General features: G+C 47.5%; 2 protein-coding genes across 3 annotated transcripts; one reads left to right on the forward strand and one right to left on the reverse strand.

Moving 5' to 3' along the window:
* Positions 1–1,248: 1,248 nt before the first annotated feature.
* EIF3G (eukaryotic translation initiation factor 3 subunit G) lies at positions 1,249–9,691 on the forward strand. 2 transcript variants are annotated; one of them, XM_075272621.1, is made up of 10 exons: positions 1,249–1,331; positions 3,723–3,811; positions 4,427–4,515; positions 5,346–5,405; positions 5,505–5,609; positions 6,026–6,218; positions 6,391–6,498; positions 6,900–7,036; positions 8,090–8,196; positions 9,596–9,691. In XM_075272621.1, the coding sequence occupies exons 1-10, from the start codon at positions 1,312–1,314 to the stop codon at positions 9,609–9,611; spliced, it is 924 nt and encodes a 307-aa protein (XP_075128722.1). In that variant the 5' UTR covers positions 1,249–1,311; the 3' UTR covers positions 9,612–9,691. The 2 variants fall into 2 exon arrangements, with proteins under 2 accessions (XP_075128722.1, XP_075128723.1); XM_075272622.1 differs by having other exon boundaries at positions 3,723–3,805.
* A 5,854-nt stretch (positions 9,692–15,545) lies between these two features.
* P2RY11 (purinergic receptor P2Y11) lies at positions 15,546–16,565 on the reverse strand. The gene has a single exon (XM_075272659.1). The coding sequence runs from the start codon at positions 16,562–16,564 to the stop codon at positions 15,626–15,628; it is 939 nt and encodes a 312-aa protein (XP_075128760.1). The 5' UTR covers position 16,565; the 3' UTR covers positions 15,546–15,625.
* Positions 16,566–17,239: the final 674 nt, after the last annotated feature.

Below are 17,239 nucleotides of genomic sequence, written 5' to 3' on the forward strand. Positions count from 1 at the left end.
ATCTGGAGAAAGTATAATTGAAGAATCTGTACTAGTGGTTAACCAGAATTGGGATATTGAGGGTTATGGAGTTTCGTGAAGGGGTTTCCTTGCTCTCCACACAATGCCAGGTAGCTGCTGGTGTAAAGCGCAGTCACTGCTCTAGACTACTACATGGTGTCTGCTGTAGATTTGGTGGAGGAAGGCTAAGGCTTGGGGTTTTCTATGGCTTTGGATACGGTTAATGAGGCGGGGTATAGACTCTTCTACCTTTTGGGGGACTCCTCCCCTCCATCACGTCATGATGATGCTCCTGTGCATAATAGGTCTATGAAGCGTTTAGTGTGGAGCCCAACACCATTGGATACCAGTCATTAACTGACCTCAACTTCGCTATAGGTCAAAAATTGGAGAAAATTAAGAACTGGAGCCTCCCTCCAAGAAGATCCTACATGTCTGTGAGGGTCACGTAGAGTGGACGTGTAGTGGCGCTGGCGCTGCATTTGGGTATCAAAGGTGTGTATATACATATATGTAGTCAGCTTGGACTACCACACATGAGAACAGGGGTCCCATGCCCTATATTCGTGCCGCTACACCATTCATCTCTAAGAGAAACTGAATTCAGTGCTCTGTCATTGTGCATGTGGGATCTCTACTGATTATTATGGATCAAGAAGCTTAAAGGGGATGTCCAGGGCTTTACTATAGATTGCCTGTGCTTAGGATGGGTCACAAATATAAGATCAGAAAGCGGGTCCATCCCTGCTGACCAGCTGAAGAGTCTGCACTGGTCTGTACAGGCCTGTGACCTCACACACAGCTCAGTCCCATGCAAGTGAATGCGGTGCTGCACTACCAAGTACAGCCACTGTACAATGTATGGCGCTGTGCCTCATAGCCAATGAGAAGTTTGCAGCATTTGTCTGAACACTGTGGCTAGGATCATGGCCTATAGTAAGGGTAAGTCACCCATCTCCTCCTGTAAAATCCCTTTAAGTCTTGGTACATCCCCTTTAAGTGTCTATTAAAGGGGGCAGTGTTTGAGGAGAGACTCCAATTACAGGTGGAGCTCCCCTTTAAGTCTATAGAACTATAAAGCCCAGCATTCCCTACACTGGTCTCTTTCCCGCCATTTCAATTCCAACTCCATAACGTCACGTGACTTTATCACTCTGCCGGACGTTGTCACGTGACCTAGTCCTCCATCCGCACCACTGAGAGGGTTAGCCGGCGGCTAGAGCGGCACCGGAAGTGAGGTGAGTAGTGGAGACTTGCTGAATCTCTCTTCCACTTCCGGCGCCGCCGCCATCAAGGCACACAGACACAGCCATGCCGACCGGAGACTACGAGTAAGTTACGAGTCGGGGGGAAGTTGGTGACGCCACTTGGACGGGGAATATAGACGGGGGATGAGGAAGAGACAAATAGTGGGGGGCGTATGGGGTCAGGAGGAGGGGGGTTGTAGTGCTGGGGGAGCGGAGACATAAGGGAGGGACAGGCGCATGATGCCGCATTTATATATAGCAGGGGGATCAGCTGACTAGACTAACCAATCATACGGCTGCTTATATGTGGTTGAGGCCTGTGCAGTATGAGAGCTGGAATCTGATTGGTCGCTCGCTGCAAGGGAGAAGTCGCTTGCTCAGCTTTAGACTGGAGATTATCGTGAAACCTTCACCCACGAATCCTGCGCTAGTCGGTCTGCGACTAAAGGTTTGCGACACCCTGGAGGGGTCGTCATGTGACTCAGTTCATGTGTAGGAGTCGAGGGCGACATGGAAATCTTTGGTCACACGATGGGAGTCGCAGCCAAAATCTGACCTTATAGGGGTTGTACTGCAAAAAAATATCATAGGGGAGAAATTGCCGATTATTCCTGGGAGGGGGGTTGAGAATGGACACTTAGTGGTTAGCACTGAGGAATTGCAACGAAACAATGCCGAGGACAACATCTGATTGGCGTTTGTGCGGTCTCCTCGTGTTTCCTCCCACACTCCAAAGACATCCGGACAGGAACCTATATGGGATAATGTTTGTACTACACTGCAGAATGTGATGGCGCTATGCAACTGAGCAAAATAGAGATTCCCTTCTGTCCAATACCCTCCTTATCAAGGCACAAAGCATCTAAAACCGCTGATCAATCCCTCGTCACTGGATAGGGGTCCGATTGCTCACCCCCCTGCAGATCACAAGTGTATGGGGTCTCCATTCATTTCTGTGGGGCTACAGCACTGCGCTGTCTCCCATAGACTATGAATTGAGCGGCCACGTATTCTCCACCTACCACGGTGTTCAGATGGGAGACGGGGCCCCTGTTTTTTTTTTTTTTTTGTCACTGGTGCAATATCTCCACCAGTCAAACACTTACACCCTATCCAGTGCATGGGGGAATAATAATTTACCCCACTGTTTGCCTGCACGATTTGAGCTGATCTGTATGTAAAACGCAGGATACTGTAAGTGACCCCATTAACTTAATGATGACCCCATTTCCTTATACAATTGGGTAGTCGCCTTCTTGGGGTCAGTGGGATCCTGTAAATAGTATCCCTGCCCCTACAGTCATAAAGTCATGGCATATGTTGGCAATATCCCATTCCTTTACGAGACATGTGTAACCCTTTAACCCATTTATGCCTAGAGTTCCATTATTGGGGCCCATTCACACTACGGATACGCTGACTGAACGTTAAAACACGTTCAGAATCAGCGGCGTATAAAGCTATCCCATTCATTTCTATGGGAGCCAGCATCCGAGCGCTCCCCATTGAAATGAATGGGCTGCTTTTTTCTGTACGAGCGCTCCCATTGAAGTGAATGGAAAGTGCTTGCATGTACAGCTCGGCATGAGCAGAGCTAGCCGTACACGCCGCCACTTCCCATTCACTTCAATGGGAGGGCTCGTGGTGAAAGAAGCAACCCATTCATTTCAATGGGGAGCGCTCGTATGCCGGCTCCCATAGAAATGAATGGGATTGCTTTATACGCCGCTGATTCTGAACGTGTTTTAACGTTCAGAATCAGTCAGCGTATCCGTAGTGTGAATGGGCCCTTGGAACTGAAAAATATATAACCTCCAACATAAATGGGTTAATCCTTGTGTCTAAGGCCTGGTTTACATCTGCATTTGGTATTCCATTCGGGGTGTCTGCTTGGGGACCTTACAAACGGAATAGCGAACTCATTGACAGGCGGTGAGCTTATGATAGCACACAGACCCTATAGACTATAATGGGGTCCGTGTGGTGCCCGCGTGAGTCATACGGAGAGGAAAACATACAGACAGTCCCCAACTGGAATACCGAACGCAGATGTGAACCAGGCTGGAATGAAAACTGCCTCAATGTGCACTGAACTTATATGCACAGTAAATAAGCCAGCCTGCAGTATAAAGCATGGGGGACAGACCAGCAGCCCAAGCCTCTAATAATGAAGCAGGTGGATTGTAAGCAGTTCATGCAAACCGATGTCATTGACCACGCCCTAGTGCACCAGAGCTAAGAACAGCGGCGGCGGCAATAGTAGAAGTTTAGCCTGGATTAAATTGGGAGACCGCAGAGCAACAAAATATTTTCCAGCAGTGAACATGTTAATGTGATTTTCTAGGACTGCCATTGAGTTCCAGTGTCATCACATGGCCATGTTGCAGCTCAGTCCCTGTCAAATAAATGGGGCTGAGCTGCAACCTCGTTATTACAACAAGGGACATGGGGTGACGCCTGTATCTTCTGTTGCAGTTCCAAGCCAAGCTGGGCCGACCAAGTCGAGGAAGAAGGTGAAGATGAGCCATTAAGTCCGGCCGTCGAGAAGGACCATGGATGTGACTGTAAGCCATATTCTTATATTCCGTGCGTCACCAAAGTCCAACATGTCATTTGTGGTGACTCTACTTTTAGGGTTTGCATCCCAGTCTCATGTAGTGAAGTTGTTGACACCGTCCTTGGAGGGCTTTTCCTATCTGAAGACGTTATGGCCTATCCATAAGATAGGGAATCATTTACAGATCAGTGGGGGGCGACTACTCGGACCCTCGCCGATGAGGAGAATGGGGGTGCTTTGTCCCTTATTGTAAATGGAGCAATGGCCTGGCGGTGCACGCATCGTTCCATTCATTTCAGTGGGAGCCCTGGAGATTGTGGAGCACTCTACTTTTGTTACTTCCGGCGCTCCCACTGAAATGAATGAATGGATGGAGCCCGCTTTGCCTGACCACTGCCTCATTCAGAACGGGGGAGAGTCTCTGTGACGGTGGGGGTCAGATCTGTCAGACCACCACCAATCTGCAAGTTATCCATTATGCTGTGGATAGGAGTTAATATGCTAAGGGTGAAACCCGTGGGTGGTCTAGGGTCCCAAATCACCCTGACAGATTACCTTTAATAGCGCCCCCCTCAGGCCCAGCTGTACAGTATATGTCGGTATAACCTGTGATCTTCCATAGTTGTCTTGGACACCCCTCGAGAAGTCATCAATGGAAACATAAAGACCATCACAGAGTACAAGCTGGATGAGAATGACAAGAAGATTAAGGTGGGTGCCGTCACTTGCTGTTATCTCCTCGCCCTGCAGAGGGCGTGACCACATCACGTGTGATAACCAAGTGCTTACTGCAGAGCTGTGTGTGTGTATATATGTGTGTGTATATGTGTCTGTCTGTGTGTGTGTGTCACGTGGAGAGGGAGAGTCATAGTAATAACCCCCTGCGCGTCACAAACATGACTGATGCGGACGGCCCTGGCTTTGTATAATGGCTGTCTCGTGTATTGGCAGCATCAGAATGAATTCACATTCCGAGGATTTTGTTGCAGAATTTTCTGCAACACAACCTGTTCCGTGTATCGGCAGCAAGCGCGTGGATGGTCGACTAAATTTGGATAACACATCTGCTGCATGTGAATATATCTAGGGTTGGATTGAAGAACACATGATGGGTATAGGGAAGACACGTCGCGAATGTGAGATGAGCAAGTGGAGCCACTAGAGGGCGGTGTGTTACTTCCTTGTGTCCCATCTTCCGTCTAAGGCTCTCATATATCCAGGGAAAGTTCCTGGCATATGTGTCTCATAGTCTGAAGGCCCAAGAGTGTGTCCGTATCCTCCGCTAGGCTAGTATATATCGTTGTACCTATAGAAAAGCAGAGTTTTCCTATACAGCGGACTAAGACGTTATGTAGGTGTAACGTTGCGGCCATTGTGTAGCATATATTAGAATCCATAGGTCATGAGCGCCTCGGTCCTCCTTACACGACACTCCATGTTAGAAAGTCTCTGTACTATGGGCGAGGGCCTCATACTGCCGCAGTGTGAACTGTCCTGTATTCTCAGTTTCTTCATTCCAGCTTTTTCTTCTTTCCTTACAGATCGTTCGCACCTTTAAAATTGAAACCCGTAAAGCCTCCAAGGTGGTGGCCCGCAGGAAGGTGAGTGCACCCGTGACCCAGAGGCGTCCCACGTGCTCATACTGCGCTGGCACATGATTAACCCTATCTTTGCCTTTATGTTTTTTTGTCTCTCCTTAGAATTGGAAGAAGTTTGGGAATTCAGAGTATGACCCACCCGGACCAAATGTCGCCACCACCACAGTCAGCGATGACGTCCTGATGACCTTCATCACAAGTAAAGAGGTGAGAGCGCTGACCCCATTACATTCCCTGACACGACCCACCGACTGCCTTATAGATACATGTATCACTATTACTGGGGCTGGTCACTATGAGCAGCCATATCCTGTCACCTCCATAAAGGATCATAAACCAGATTAGTGCCCCCTGGTGGAGCGGAGTCTCCTATGCGGAAGATTTGGCCAGTTTTACATTTGTCCTCTGCTGAGGAAGTATAGTATTGCATGGTGACCAATATCATGGATTGCAGGAACGAATGCTTGTCAGTAGGGGGCAGACCATGTAACAGGCATATGGAGGAAGGTAAGGGGTATGTAGTATGGGGTTAACATGAATGTCCCCATGTGGTATTCTGACTATCCTTCTAGTGTGTCTTTTATCCATATACACTGCTGATATAAAGTCTTCTGCTCTTACAGGATCTGAATAATCAAGAAGAAGAAGATCCAATGAACAAGTTGAAGGGTCAGAAGATCGTGTCTTGCAGAATTTGTAAGGGAGACCATTGGACCACAAGATGCCCCTACAAAGACACTTTGGGTCCCATGCAGAAGGAGCTGGCTGAGCAGCTGGGTCTGTCCACAGCAGACAAGGAGAAGGCCCCAGGAGCCGGTATGTATAGCGCCCCCTGCTGAGGGAATGTAGTACGCCTGCTGTCTTATAGCAGCGGTGTTCTTTTATGTACAAGTATTTCATGCGGCCTGTGGGCAGCCCCTTCAATGTTTGATCGGGGGAAAGGCATCAATGCTTAACATTAAGAAGGGTTTTCTTGCCTTCTCCACAGAACCTGAACCAGCGCAGGCTCCAGTGAGCAAGACAGGAAAGTACGTCCCACCCAGCCTGAGAGACGGAGGAAGCCGCCGAGGAGAGTCCATGCAGCCGAATCGGAGAGGTACACACTTTTCCACTTGGGTTAGGAGGTTGCAAGTCTGCAAGTGATACTCGGGGCCCTGACACGGTGATTACGCTTGGCCTTTGTACATACAGTGCAGTTTTTATCCAATCCTGGATTTAATATTTAAACTGCGCTATGTGAAGAAGACCTTAAAGAGGGGAAGCATTGGGTTATGAGGGAGAATCATCATCCAGCATGGGGGGGGGTGTCCATGTATATGGAGGACATGTGGAAATGAGAGGGAACGAGATTACTTTCCAGGGTTGGATGGTATGAGCTGTTTTGGAAGGGCGCGGTGCCCACCCACATGTTAAATTCTCCCTCCACATCTACAGGACTTAGTAGGTGCTCTCTGTAGGGTTTCCATTAACTCCTGCTTGTCTGTGTTCTCTCCATAGCTGATGACAATGCTACTATCCGTGTTACTAACTTATCCGAAGATACCCGGGAAACCGACCTCCAGGAGCTCTTCAGGCCTTTCGGATCCATTTCTCGTATCTACCTGGCCAAGGATAAAACTACCGGACAGTCAAAGGTACCCAATCTGAAGGCAGATATTCATTTGTAATATTAAAGAAAGGCCTATCCTTAAAATAAGCCATGGGTATTCGATGAGTTCAAGACCTGGCAACCTCACCGATCACCTGATATCAGGTCCCCATTCACATTCACTGGGTCTGATTATAATGGACCACATCGCAACATCACAGCGCCATCACTGTGCAGTGGCCATTACTGGTTACTGCAGCTTTGTCCCCATCCACATATATCAGGGGGTCTTATATCTAGAGTCCACCAGTCCTGTTTTCCCTCTGACCATGAGCCCTTTTCCAGTGGGATGCTTTGCTAAATCGGAATCGTGTCCCCTCTCTTGGCGGCCCCAGAGGTCAGACCCCACAGATGGCATATACCAGTGACCCCTTATAAATATGTTACTACCTTTAGGTAACACTGCCTGTTTTTACATCTATTACCGCTGTGTGTGAATGATTTCTATATAGCCTTAAGCACTGGAGCGGATCCCAACATAATAAGGATGCAGGAACCATCGTGGGATCTTTTTTTTGGCTTTCACACAAAGCTGTTGCATTGTCTGTTTGCACAGCCATAGATTGTTTGGAGAAAGAGGTTCCCTGTCTTATCTTGTCCCATTGGATGGGGTATGCAGCAGAAATGCAGTGTTAAAGGGATTGTCCGGGGATTCATTAATTATGACCTAGAATATCTGATTGGCCGGCCTTTGGGTCAACTTTTTGGAACCACTTCATGTGCGTATACTATATAGAGCCAGAAGCAGATAGCGCTGTGCCCTGTATAGTGGCCGGACATGGGTACTGCAGCTCAGCTCCCATTGGCTTCAGGCCCCACCAATTACATATACATGACTTAGAACAGATGTCAAAGCTGATACTATTCTATTCATGGTTCGGGGCCCGAGGAGGGGTCATTTTGACTCCCTGTCGAGCTCCTCCCCTCACATCTACAATACGCGTAACACGATTTAGAACATCCCTTTATGGTCAGATATGTCATGACATTATGGTCTGGCCCTCGTACATAACATTTGTCTTCCGCTCTTCACCTCCAGGGTTTTGCCTTCATCAGTTTTCACCGCAGAGAAGACGCAGCGCGCGCTATCGCTGGTGTCTCTGGCTTTGGTTACGACCATCTAATTCTGAATGTGGAATGGGCCAAGTAAGTTCTTCTATGATATAGGGCTGGGTGTATGGAGACATGGCCGCTTTCTTCCTGAGTCTGCGCCACTCTTGTCCGCGGTCTGTATCTGGTATTACAGCTTAGTCTCATCATGTAAGTGCTACAATAGCAGACACCATGCATGGTCAGGAGTGGTCTTGTCTCTCATTGACCCATAATGGGTCAGTTTCACACACAATACTGTCCTGTCTGGGGCATATATGGCTTATCCACCGGCCCCATCTTTGGAACCCGCAACTCGCCAGTCTCTTGTTCCTGTCTTCTTGTCTACATTCACTTCTGTAGCAGTTTTGAGAATATCTTTGACAGGGGGCTTAAAGGGGTTGTCCAGGAACTGGAAGGAGGTGTTTAAAAACAAAATCATAAAGATGCACGTAGGTATAGGTGGCACTACTCATACAGAGGTATATATCTGCACGGGAGACAAAAAAACGCTAAATGTGGTGGTGCTCTAAGTCCAGAGTAAAGAAATGTGAAAAAATGAATAAAAGGAATTACTTGGCACTCACCGAAAATAGCGTAAAAAGTTGAAACTTTATTGAAGAATGTCCATACAAAGTTTTAAAAGCGGGAGGAGGCACGCTCAGCAACCGGGCGACAGCTGTTTCGTATACAAAATATACTTTTTCAAGCTCGTTGAAAAAGTATATTTTGTATACGAAACAGCTGTCGCCCGGTTGCTGAGCGTGCCTCCTCCCGCTTTTAAAACTTTGTATGGACATTCTTCAATAAAGTTTCAACTTTTTACGCTATTTTCGGTGAGTGCCAAGTAATTCCTTTTATTCATTTTTTAAAAACAAAATCATACTCTCCTGACCCCACCTTGCTTTCACTGTCAAAAGTCCTGTGCTGTACATGACCAGTTAGTTGGAAAGGACCTGGTGATGTCACTTACATAGGTTTGACAGCAGCAGTGGACATTGGAGCCCTAGGGACAGGCGAGTATGAAAGAGAATTTTTAATTTTTTTTCTAATTTACACCTTCCCAGGCATTTGTCAAATTCCTGGACAAACCCCTTTAAGGGTCCATTCACATGAAGGAAGTTGGCGCTGAATCTGGCGCGAAATCCGCATCAGAATCAGCGCTGAAAAAAGACTCCCATTGACTTTAATGGGCTCCTCGCGGAAAACGAAGTCAATGGGAGTCTTTTTTTCAGCGCTGATTCTGACGCGGATTCCGCGCCAATGTCCTCCGTGTGAATAGACCCTAACTCTTGTTTTGAAACTTTCATAGTAATGGAAGGAGAGTCACAAGCACGCCGTCGCCGCTTTCCTGTACACCAGATACTCTCTATACGGCTGTTCTGACTACTCTCTGTAATAAGGAACGATTTGTTTAGCCCTTTCTAAAAAAAATTTTTTTTTTTTTTAACCACAGACCATCGACCAACTAAGCAGAAGCGCCTGGGTAAGATCAGAAGATGGCCGCTCCTCTTATCTGTCACTTGATTCTAATAAATCAGTTGAATACGGAGTCGTCTCTGCTGTCATTTATAACCACAGCTCCCACTTCTGCTTTATGGTCCCCGCTGTCACATGCTGAGATCACTACAATAGCCTCTAGCACCCATACACTGACAGTACTGGTTATTTGGGATGGGGGGATTCCTATACATTGTTTCCTTGTGGCCCCCACTCCAGCCGTTGGCAGCTGCGGTGCCTCTTGTGTATTGGTAGCACTTCAGGGGTTAAAGCCCTACTAGAAAGACTGAAAAACATATCACTGGTAGGTAACACCAGGGCTCTCCCACTAATAACACGTATTCCCTTATTCCGTGGGTGGAGGATGAGAATGGGAGTCCCTGAGTGCCCCGTGTGGACAGATCAGGAATGTACATGCCACTGCTCCATTTATTTGTGTGGGAATTGTGGGATGTCCATAAGGACAAGCTAGCTTGTGATCATCTGGAAAACTGACTGCGAACCAAATGTTCCCTCCTAATAATTTCAGGCTGAACCGTAGTGATGTGGAGGTGTTCACTAGAGATGAGCAAACACTGTTCGGATCAGCCGATCCGAACAGCACGCACCCATAGAAATGAATGGAAGCACCTGTGACGCCGGCCGCCGGCAAAGTCAGCGTCACAGGTGCTTCCATTCATTTCTATGGGTGCGTGCTGTTCGGATCGGCTGATCCGAACAGTGTTTGCTCATCTCTAGTGTTCACGTGAAGCCCGGGGTTCCCCAGAATACATTAGAGCAGGTTCTACACAATCCATTCTCGGCTTCCATAGAGCAGATGTGTAATTCTGCCTGTTGGATGTCACAGTCCACATTCATTGATCAATATAAGTTAAAATCTCTGGGCTCAGAGTCTGCGAACCCCACAAACACCACTATTATTATACACAGGAGGTCTTTTCGGACCCCCGAGTATAATGATTGGAGGGCTAGGAGAGGTGAGGGAACATAAAAACACTGTTACTTACCTCTCCTGGGCTATTTGGTGACGTTCCTGATGTCACGTGGGCCGAGTTTGCGTCATAATACGCTGTGACGCAGGCCCGGCACAAGTGACATCTGTTCCATCATTGAAGATGGACAATATCAGTGTGCCGGGTGGGTGGGTTGTGTGTGTGGGGGGGGGCATGTCAAATGTTCGCATTGAGGCCCTGCCATTCCTATTTATGGCACTGAGCGGTATTATATACGCTGAGCTGTGAGGAGCGGCCCCTTCTGAAAGTACAAGGCTACGTTAGAGTACAGTCAGGGAGGGGCGATGGCGCTTGGCTGTAAGTCCTGCCCTTCTGACAGCGGTAAGATATCTGTGCTGAACTTATAGCGCATTGTCATATTTCTAGCATTGTATAATACCGCACATTGATGAGCACATGAATGGTTCTCTCAGTATAAAGTTACAACAAGTTTTAGCACATAACTATTGGATACAGAACAGACAAGAAGCAAAGGAGGGGACGAGGTCTGGGCAGCGCCCAAGAAAGGAATGTAAGATGGAGACAGGCTGGGGTGACTTCAGTCCTCTTCAGCTGAAGGCTGCAAAAGAAGGAGAGGAATAATTATTACACCCCCCCTCCCCTCTTTGGTTGCTTCGCTGTTTGAAGCAAGGCTGTGGTCCCTCACTCATGTTTCCATTGGCCGGCTTCTGCTATGCACCATCTGGGGCAATGTAATCACAGACCCACTTTAGCGGGGTCTGTGTGGAGGAGCAAATCCTTCTGACCAGCGCAGGCCTCAGTAACGGCGTGCCGCCTGCCTGCTGGATGAGCGCAGTGGTGGTGACAGCGGCGGTGGCCATGCTCTACTGTCCGCTACTCAGTCTCAACAAGAAGATCTGCCTCACTCCCAGTCCCTGTCTTTCCCTCAGGTAGTGGATACACCTGAAAGACAGAATGTCTAACCTTATTGGACCTTGTTGACTACCGATGCATTCGGACGGGAAGACCAGGCAAGGACGCTGGAGCGAACTGGAGATGAGGACATCGTCCAATTTTCCACCAAATACCCTGAAGTGAGGTCTCCCATAGTGATGAGCGAGTAGTATTCGATCAAATACCTCCCCGGCATAGGAATGCGTGTAATCGGCCGAACACCTAGGGGTTAAACACTTCGAATATTCAATTCGTTTTAACCCCTTGGTGCCTAGCCGATTACACGCATTCCTATGCCGGCGAGGTATTCCATCGAATACTACTCGCTCATCACTAGTCTCCCATCCTTTCAAGAGACCTGAGAACCTCCTTATTAATATGTATGGTAGGTTCAAGGGTCTTAGATCCTCCAAGCTTACCCTTCTAGATGGAATAAGGAAGCCATCAAAGCTTCTTTTTCTGGTCAGGAGTTATCTCCCCCTGAATTTCTTACAGCCCATTCTACCAGGGCTTTATCTATATCTTGGGCTGAGAGCCGGTCGGTGCCCTTGGACCAAATTTGTTCAGCTTCTTTGTTCTTGGTCATCTCACCTGACCTTTGTGAAGCACTATAAGTTAAATGCCCGTTGTTCAGAGGACATTCTGTATTAAGTTCTGTAGTCTTGATTATGATGTTAATCTGATTTCCCTTAGTCCTAACAGCAGCACAAGCTTCCCTCCCTAAGGCCGGGGCGCCATGTACCGGAAACGCCGCAATTTGCCCACAGTGGAGATGCTGCAGGAAAAATCGCGGCGTTGTACAGTCCAGGCAAAGTGGGTGGGATTCATGCAAATCCCATCCCCACTTTGCGGAAAAGATTGCAGCACGGACACACTGCGATTTGCAAAGCCGTTGCGGCTTTGTAAATCGCAGCATGTCAATTATATCTACGGAAACGCCGGCGGCGTTCCCGTAGATATAATGTTAAGAGAAAGTCTGCGGAGGAAAACTCTGTGAACTTTTTTTTAAAAGCGCTGCGGAAAGAACCGCAAGGCTAACCGTGGGGCCTTAGCCTTAGAAAGTTTTTGGTTTTACTTTACTACTAACACGGGTGGGGGGGGGTCTTTGCCCTCTTATAGGGTGACAGAGTCATGCAGATTTATTTTATGTTAATTAAAAATTCTGCCTGTCCTACCAGCACACGGGGCAGAAATACCCACCGAATTTTTGGACACTAGAAGGACTTCATAGAGTACAGCGCAGTGCATTGGTCTGCTAGCGCCGGCTTTACGAGCGCTCCCATTGAAGCGAATGGGAAGTGTTTAGAAGCGCTCGCGTGTACGGCTCGGAATGAGCCAAGCGCTTACGCCGTGTGAAGGGGCCCTAAGGGCTAGTTCACACGTGAGTATAAGGGGAGGTTTTTGACAGCGGATTTCGCGTCCAAAACCTCCCCTTATAATGGTGGTCTATGGAGACCGCCGGGCTTCTGTTCTCCGCTAGCGGCGAGCTGCTGCTAGCGGCGAAAAGAAAGGACATGTCCTTTCTTCAGGCGGAAGCCGCGCAGGCTCAGCCGCGCGGCTTCCGCCCCCGGCAGCTCCCTCCTATGTCGGCTCATTCATTTGAGCCGACAGCAGAGGGTTAAGCCGCGACAGCGATGGTCGCGGCGGGCGGGTTTTGACAAGAGAGAGACGTGGCTCACCGCGTCTCTCTCTCTGTCAAAACCCGCGCGGGCAGTTCACGTGTGAAGTAGCCCTTAGTCTTACGCAGCTTATTTTCCTGAAGGGGAGCAGCTTTTCATTCCTTGAATGCCAGAAAACAGGTGTACAAGACATGATAAATCCCCCCACCCCATGTTTGTGAAACTGAAATAGGTTTAGAGAATAGAGAAGCTGAAGTAGATTTCAGGTGTTACTTTCGTTATGTCTTTGGGTTAAAAAAATATCCTCTCTAGAGATGAGCGAGTACTGTTCGGATCAGCCGATCTCTCCAGCGCCACCTCCATCATCATCAGCGGCGTCCTCTTCAACCTCTTCTTTCGGCGATGGGTTGTATCTTCTAGGCCTTAGGCAGAGCAGACTGCGTATGCCCACAGGCCACGAGAAAATGGCTGCTTGCACAGTATTGTAAGCGCCCATTTTCTCGTGGCCTGTGGGCATGTGCAGTCTGCTCTGCCCGAGGCCTAGAAGTTACAAGCCACCGCTGGAAGAAGAGGACTCTGCTGACGAAGATGGAGGCGGCGCTGGAGAGAGTTCTCTCGCAGCATTGGGGACATCCCCAGTGCTGTTTGAGCACTGGAGCCCGCCCACCGTACAACGAGAGAGCTAATTTGCATACTGAGAAAAACCGGAATTGTAGGCGAACGGCGGCGCGGAGAAGACAACAAAAGGTAGGAGAAGAATAGCCTTTCTTAAGGCTATTCCGACGTGGTACCTAGAAAAAATTGTGTCTGACTGATAGGATCCCTTTAATGTATTTCTCTATTTCTTCAGGTTTTGGTATCTGGTGACGCAGAAGCGGGTGACGTCCTGGTTCCTTTACTTAGTCCTTGCCTCCCTGCAGCTCTACTACCCCATACTGTATATAGTATAGGACAGAGGAGCCGTGGGGAGGCAGGCCTGCTATATAGATCACTATGATACAAGGAATCCATATCTCCAGACCACATTCAGTCCTGGACAGTCAGACAGTATACAATCCAGATATTCCAGACCGTATTTGCTGCAGGAGTCGGAGCTTGTGGATGAGATTTGTACAGTTTTTAGCATTATGGCTGCTCCTGAACCCATTAAGCAGAGAAATAGGCACCGCCCCCGAGGAACTGCTTAAATAGGCACCACCCCCAAGGAACTGCATGGTCCAGATGTAGTAAATGTGGGCAGATCATGTATGGGCGTAACAGACAGACTCTCCAAACATTGGAAATTCTAACAAGTGTCAGACAAATCTGCACCAGTACCGAAAGGATCACACAAACATGGCAGACGCGGCAAGCTATACCAATAACTTTATTAAAACAACGTGGTTACACTCGAGAAGAATTCATTTGGCCCACATTCACAATAATATAATTTTCAATACAGGTTAAAATGACCATTAAAATCAATACTAGTTGTCACTGAGTCAATAACTGTGGTTACAATAGTGAAAAACGCCAGTGTGAACAAGACCTTAAAGCTGTAGAATAAATAATGGATGATTATGTTGTTGTATATCCTCATATCGGCCAGATAATAGTGGGTTATGGATAACTGTATTTGAAGATGTGGTACGGGATTGAAAAACATGGCTTCTTTCAGAAACAGTAAGAGGACCTAAGCTGTAATCTGCCCAACCTAGGGCTATAAATGTGGTATTATTGTGTATATGTTATAGAAAATTTTATATTTATATAGAGATTTATTTGGTGGCAGCTCATACAATACGGCCAAGCCTAACCACTCATCTGGCCACATATAGTTGTACGTGGTAAGTGACTATTCTGGGTCATCCACCATATTTGCAGGCAATAGTATCTTAGAACCATACATAAATATGAATGCTTTACAAGTTCCTTACAGACATTGGTTGCTTAACTTAGTCCAAGATGGATCTAGTGCTCAAGGAGAAGATTGGACATTGTTGTACAATGTTCTTCTCAACCACGATACGATCCATACTCTTAACCTTTTCCATTTCCCTTCCATTTGACCAGTTTCCAAGTCCCTTGGCCTTCCTACACAGTTGAAGTCTCACACCACGGTTGTATATCTCCAGATTTATGGTCTACAGGTTCAGGGAACCATCAAGCTTTGCCCTTGCGTTGTCCATGACTGACGTGTCCAACAATGGATGAGTTCAGGACTCAATTCCACCAGACCTCTAGTTATTGGAAAAGTGGAGTGGACACAAGAAGATCACTTACAAGACAGTGGCTTCGGTTTACTTGTAAGGTTGAAGTTCAGACTTAACGTTGTCCAAGACTGATCTAGTGCTAAAGGAGAGTCTTGGACATTGTTTACAATACAGTGTTCTTGACCTTTTCCCATGTCCTTTTCGCTCAACCACTTGCCAATCTCCTTGAGTTTGAAGTTGTCTCTTCCTGATCAGTTGAAGTCTCCTATTACAGTCGTATATCTTCAGATTTTTGCTCTTCAGATCCTTGGCAGCAACCAAGCCTTGCCCTCACATTGTCCATGACCGATGTGTACAACAATGGATGAATACAAGGGTTCAACGCCACCAGAGCTCTGGTTACCTGAAAAGCAGAGTGGACATGAGAAGACAACTGACAAGACGGTGGTTTCAGTCTGTTCCTAAGGTTCAGGTTCCTCAGAATGTGATAAGGCAGAAAGGAGATGGAGTAAAGAGCCACCACGATGCAGACCATGGTGACCACCTTCCTCTTCTCTCTTGATTCAAGTCCATGGCTTTTGCATACGGCCCTGGCGATGCCAATGTACGAAAAAAAGGTGATCACAAAAGGGAGACCACAGCCGAATCCGGCAAGGAACAAGCTGTAAGGTATGTAGGAGGGCAACATACTGTCAAGAGCCGTTCCTATGCATTCCTTTTTTTCACCTACATCCTTTATTGCCGAAAATTTAAAGACCGGAGCCGAGATGGTGGCTACTATCACCCAGACAATCACACTGGCCACCTTGGCATGCTTACTTTCTACCTTACCCCTGGCATAGAATGGGTACACCACGCCCAGGCAACGGTTGGCGCTGATGCAAGTGATGAAGAAGATGCTTCCGTAAAGATTGCAATTGAAAAGAAACCGTTCTACTTGACACATGGCGAGGCCGAAGACCCAATTTTTGCCCATAGCGTAATAAGCCACGAGGAGGGGCAGAGACAACGCATAGGCCAAGTCACTGACGGCAAGGTTCAGAGAGAAGATGATGCCAGCGTGGCTTTTCTTCGATCCTCTGGGCAATAGTAACCAGATGGCAAATCCATTTCCTAATAAAGCTAAAAAAAACTCCACCCCGTACACCGGGGCCAGGTAGTTGATTTGGACGTGGGAGTAGGAGGTGTTACACGTGGTGGGCGCCATATATCAAGGAGTCCTGTGTGCAAAGCAAAACAGGGGTCAGAACATAAACTGTACATATAACATATAATACATAGGCTACTGAATACAAACATATAAAGCTACGTATAATACCGCACTAGGGAACACAGGCAACGGGGCGAAATCCAAAAACAGACGAATAGTTTTCATGTCAGTAAACAATACCGCCATGTAGTGTTAGTCATCTTCCTGTAAGGCGGGCCGCACTCTGTTATGTCACAAATTATTATATATGTGCCTAGAGGATAGACTTCTACTGCCACAGGATTTCCTATGCCAAACCCACTGCACTTAGTACGGGAAAACCAACCCAAAGACCTCAGCGCTACTATGACACATGAATGGTTAGTAAGGCTGTATACTCTACTCTTATGTAATATATAAACTGCGTCCTCATATGGTTGGTAAGAAAATCCTGGGACACTTTAGCCGACCATGACCTGCATGGAGACAACCCCATTCCACCAAGGAACGCCCAATAACTTCCACCTAAGGGCTTGGTCAGATGGACTCCTTCTCATTTATAGGGACTGTTGGAAATCTTTCATATGTGACGTCATAGCAGCAATGATAACATCATTAATTAATCCGACCTATCACGTGGTGGTGGAGAGATTTTGGGGCCGCCTCATCCATCAAGCCTGACTGTGAACACTA

This window comes from Leptodactylus fuscus, chromosome 5 (assembly GCF_031893055.1).
Source record: "Leptodactylus fuscus isolate aLepFus1 chromosome 5, aLepFus1.hap2, whole genome shotgun sequence".
Taxonomy (NCBI): Eukaryota; Metazoa; Chordata; class Amphibia; order Anura; family Leptodactylidae; genus Leptodactylus; species Leptodactylus fuscus.

What these genes read in the sequence shown, in the direction of transcription:
- EIF3G (XM_075272621.1), top strand. Translation starts at nt 1,312, where the DNA reads ATGCCGACCGGAGACTACGA. An exon ending in CCTTCATCACAAGTAAAGAG is followed by an intron (nt 5,610 to 6,025) that starts GTGAGAGCGCTG and finishes CTGCTCTTACAG; the next exon opens with GATCTGAATAATCAAGAAGA. An exon ending in GGAGAAGGCCCCAGGAGCCG is followed by an intron (nt 6,219 to 6,390) that starts GTATGTATAGCG and finishes CCTTCTCCACAG; the next exon opens with AACCTGAACCAGCGCAGGCT.
- P2RY11 (XM_075272659.1), bottom strand. Translation starts at nt 16,564, where the DNA reads ATGGCGCCCACCACGTGTAACACCTCCTACTCCCACGTCCAAATCAAC.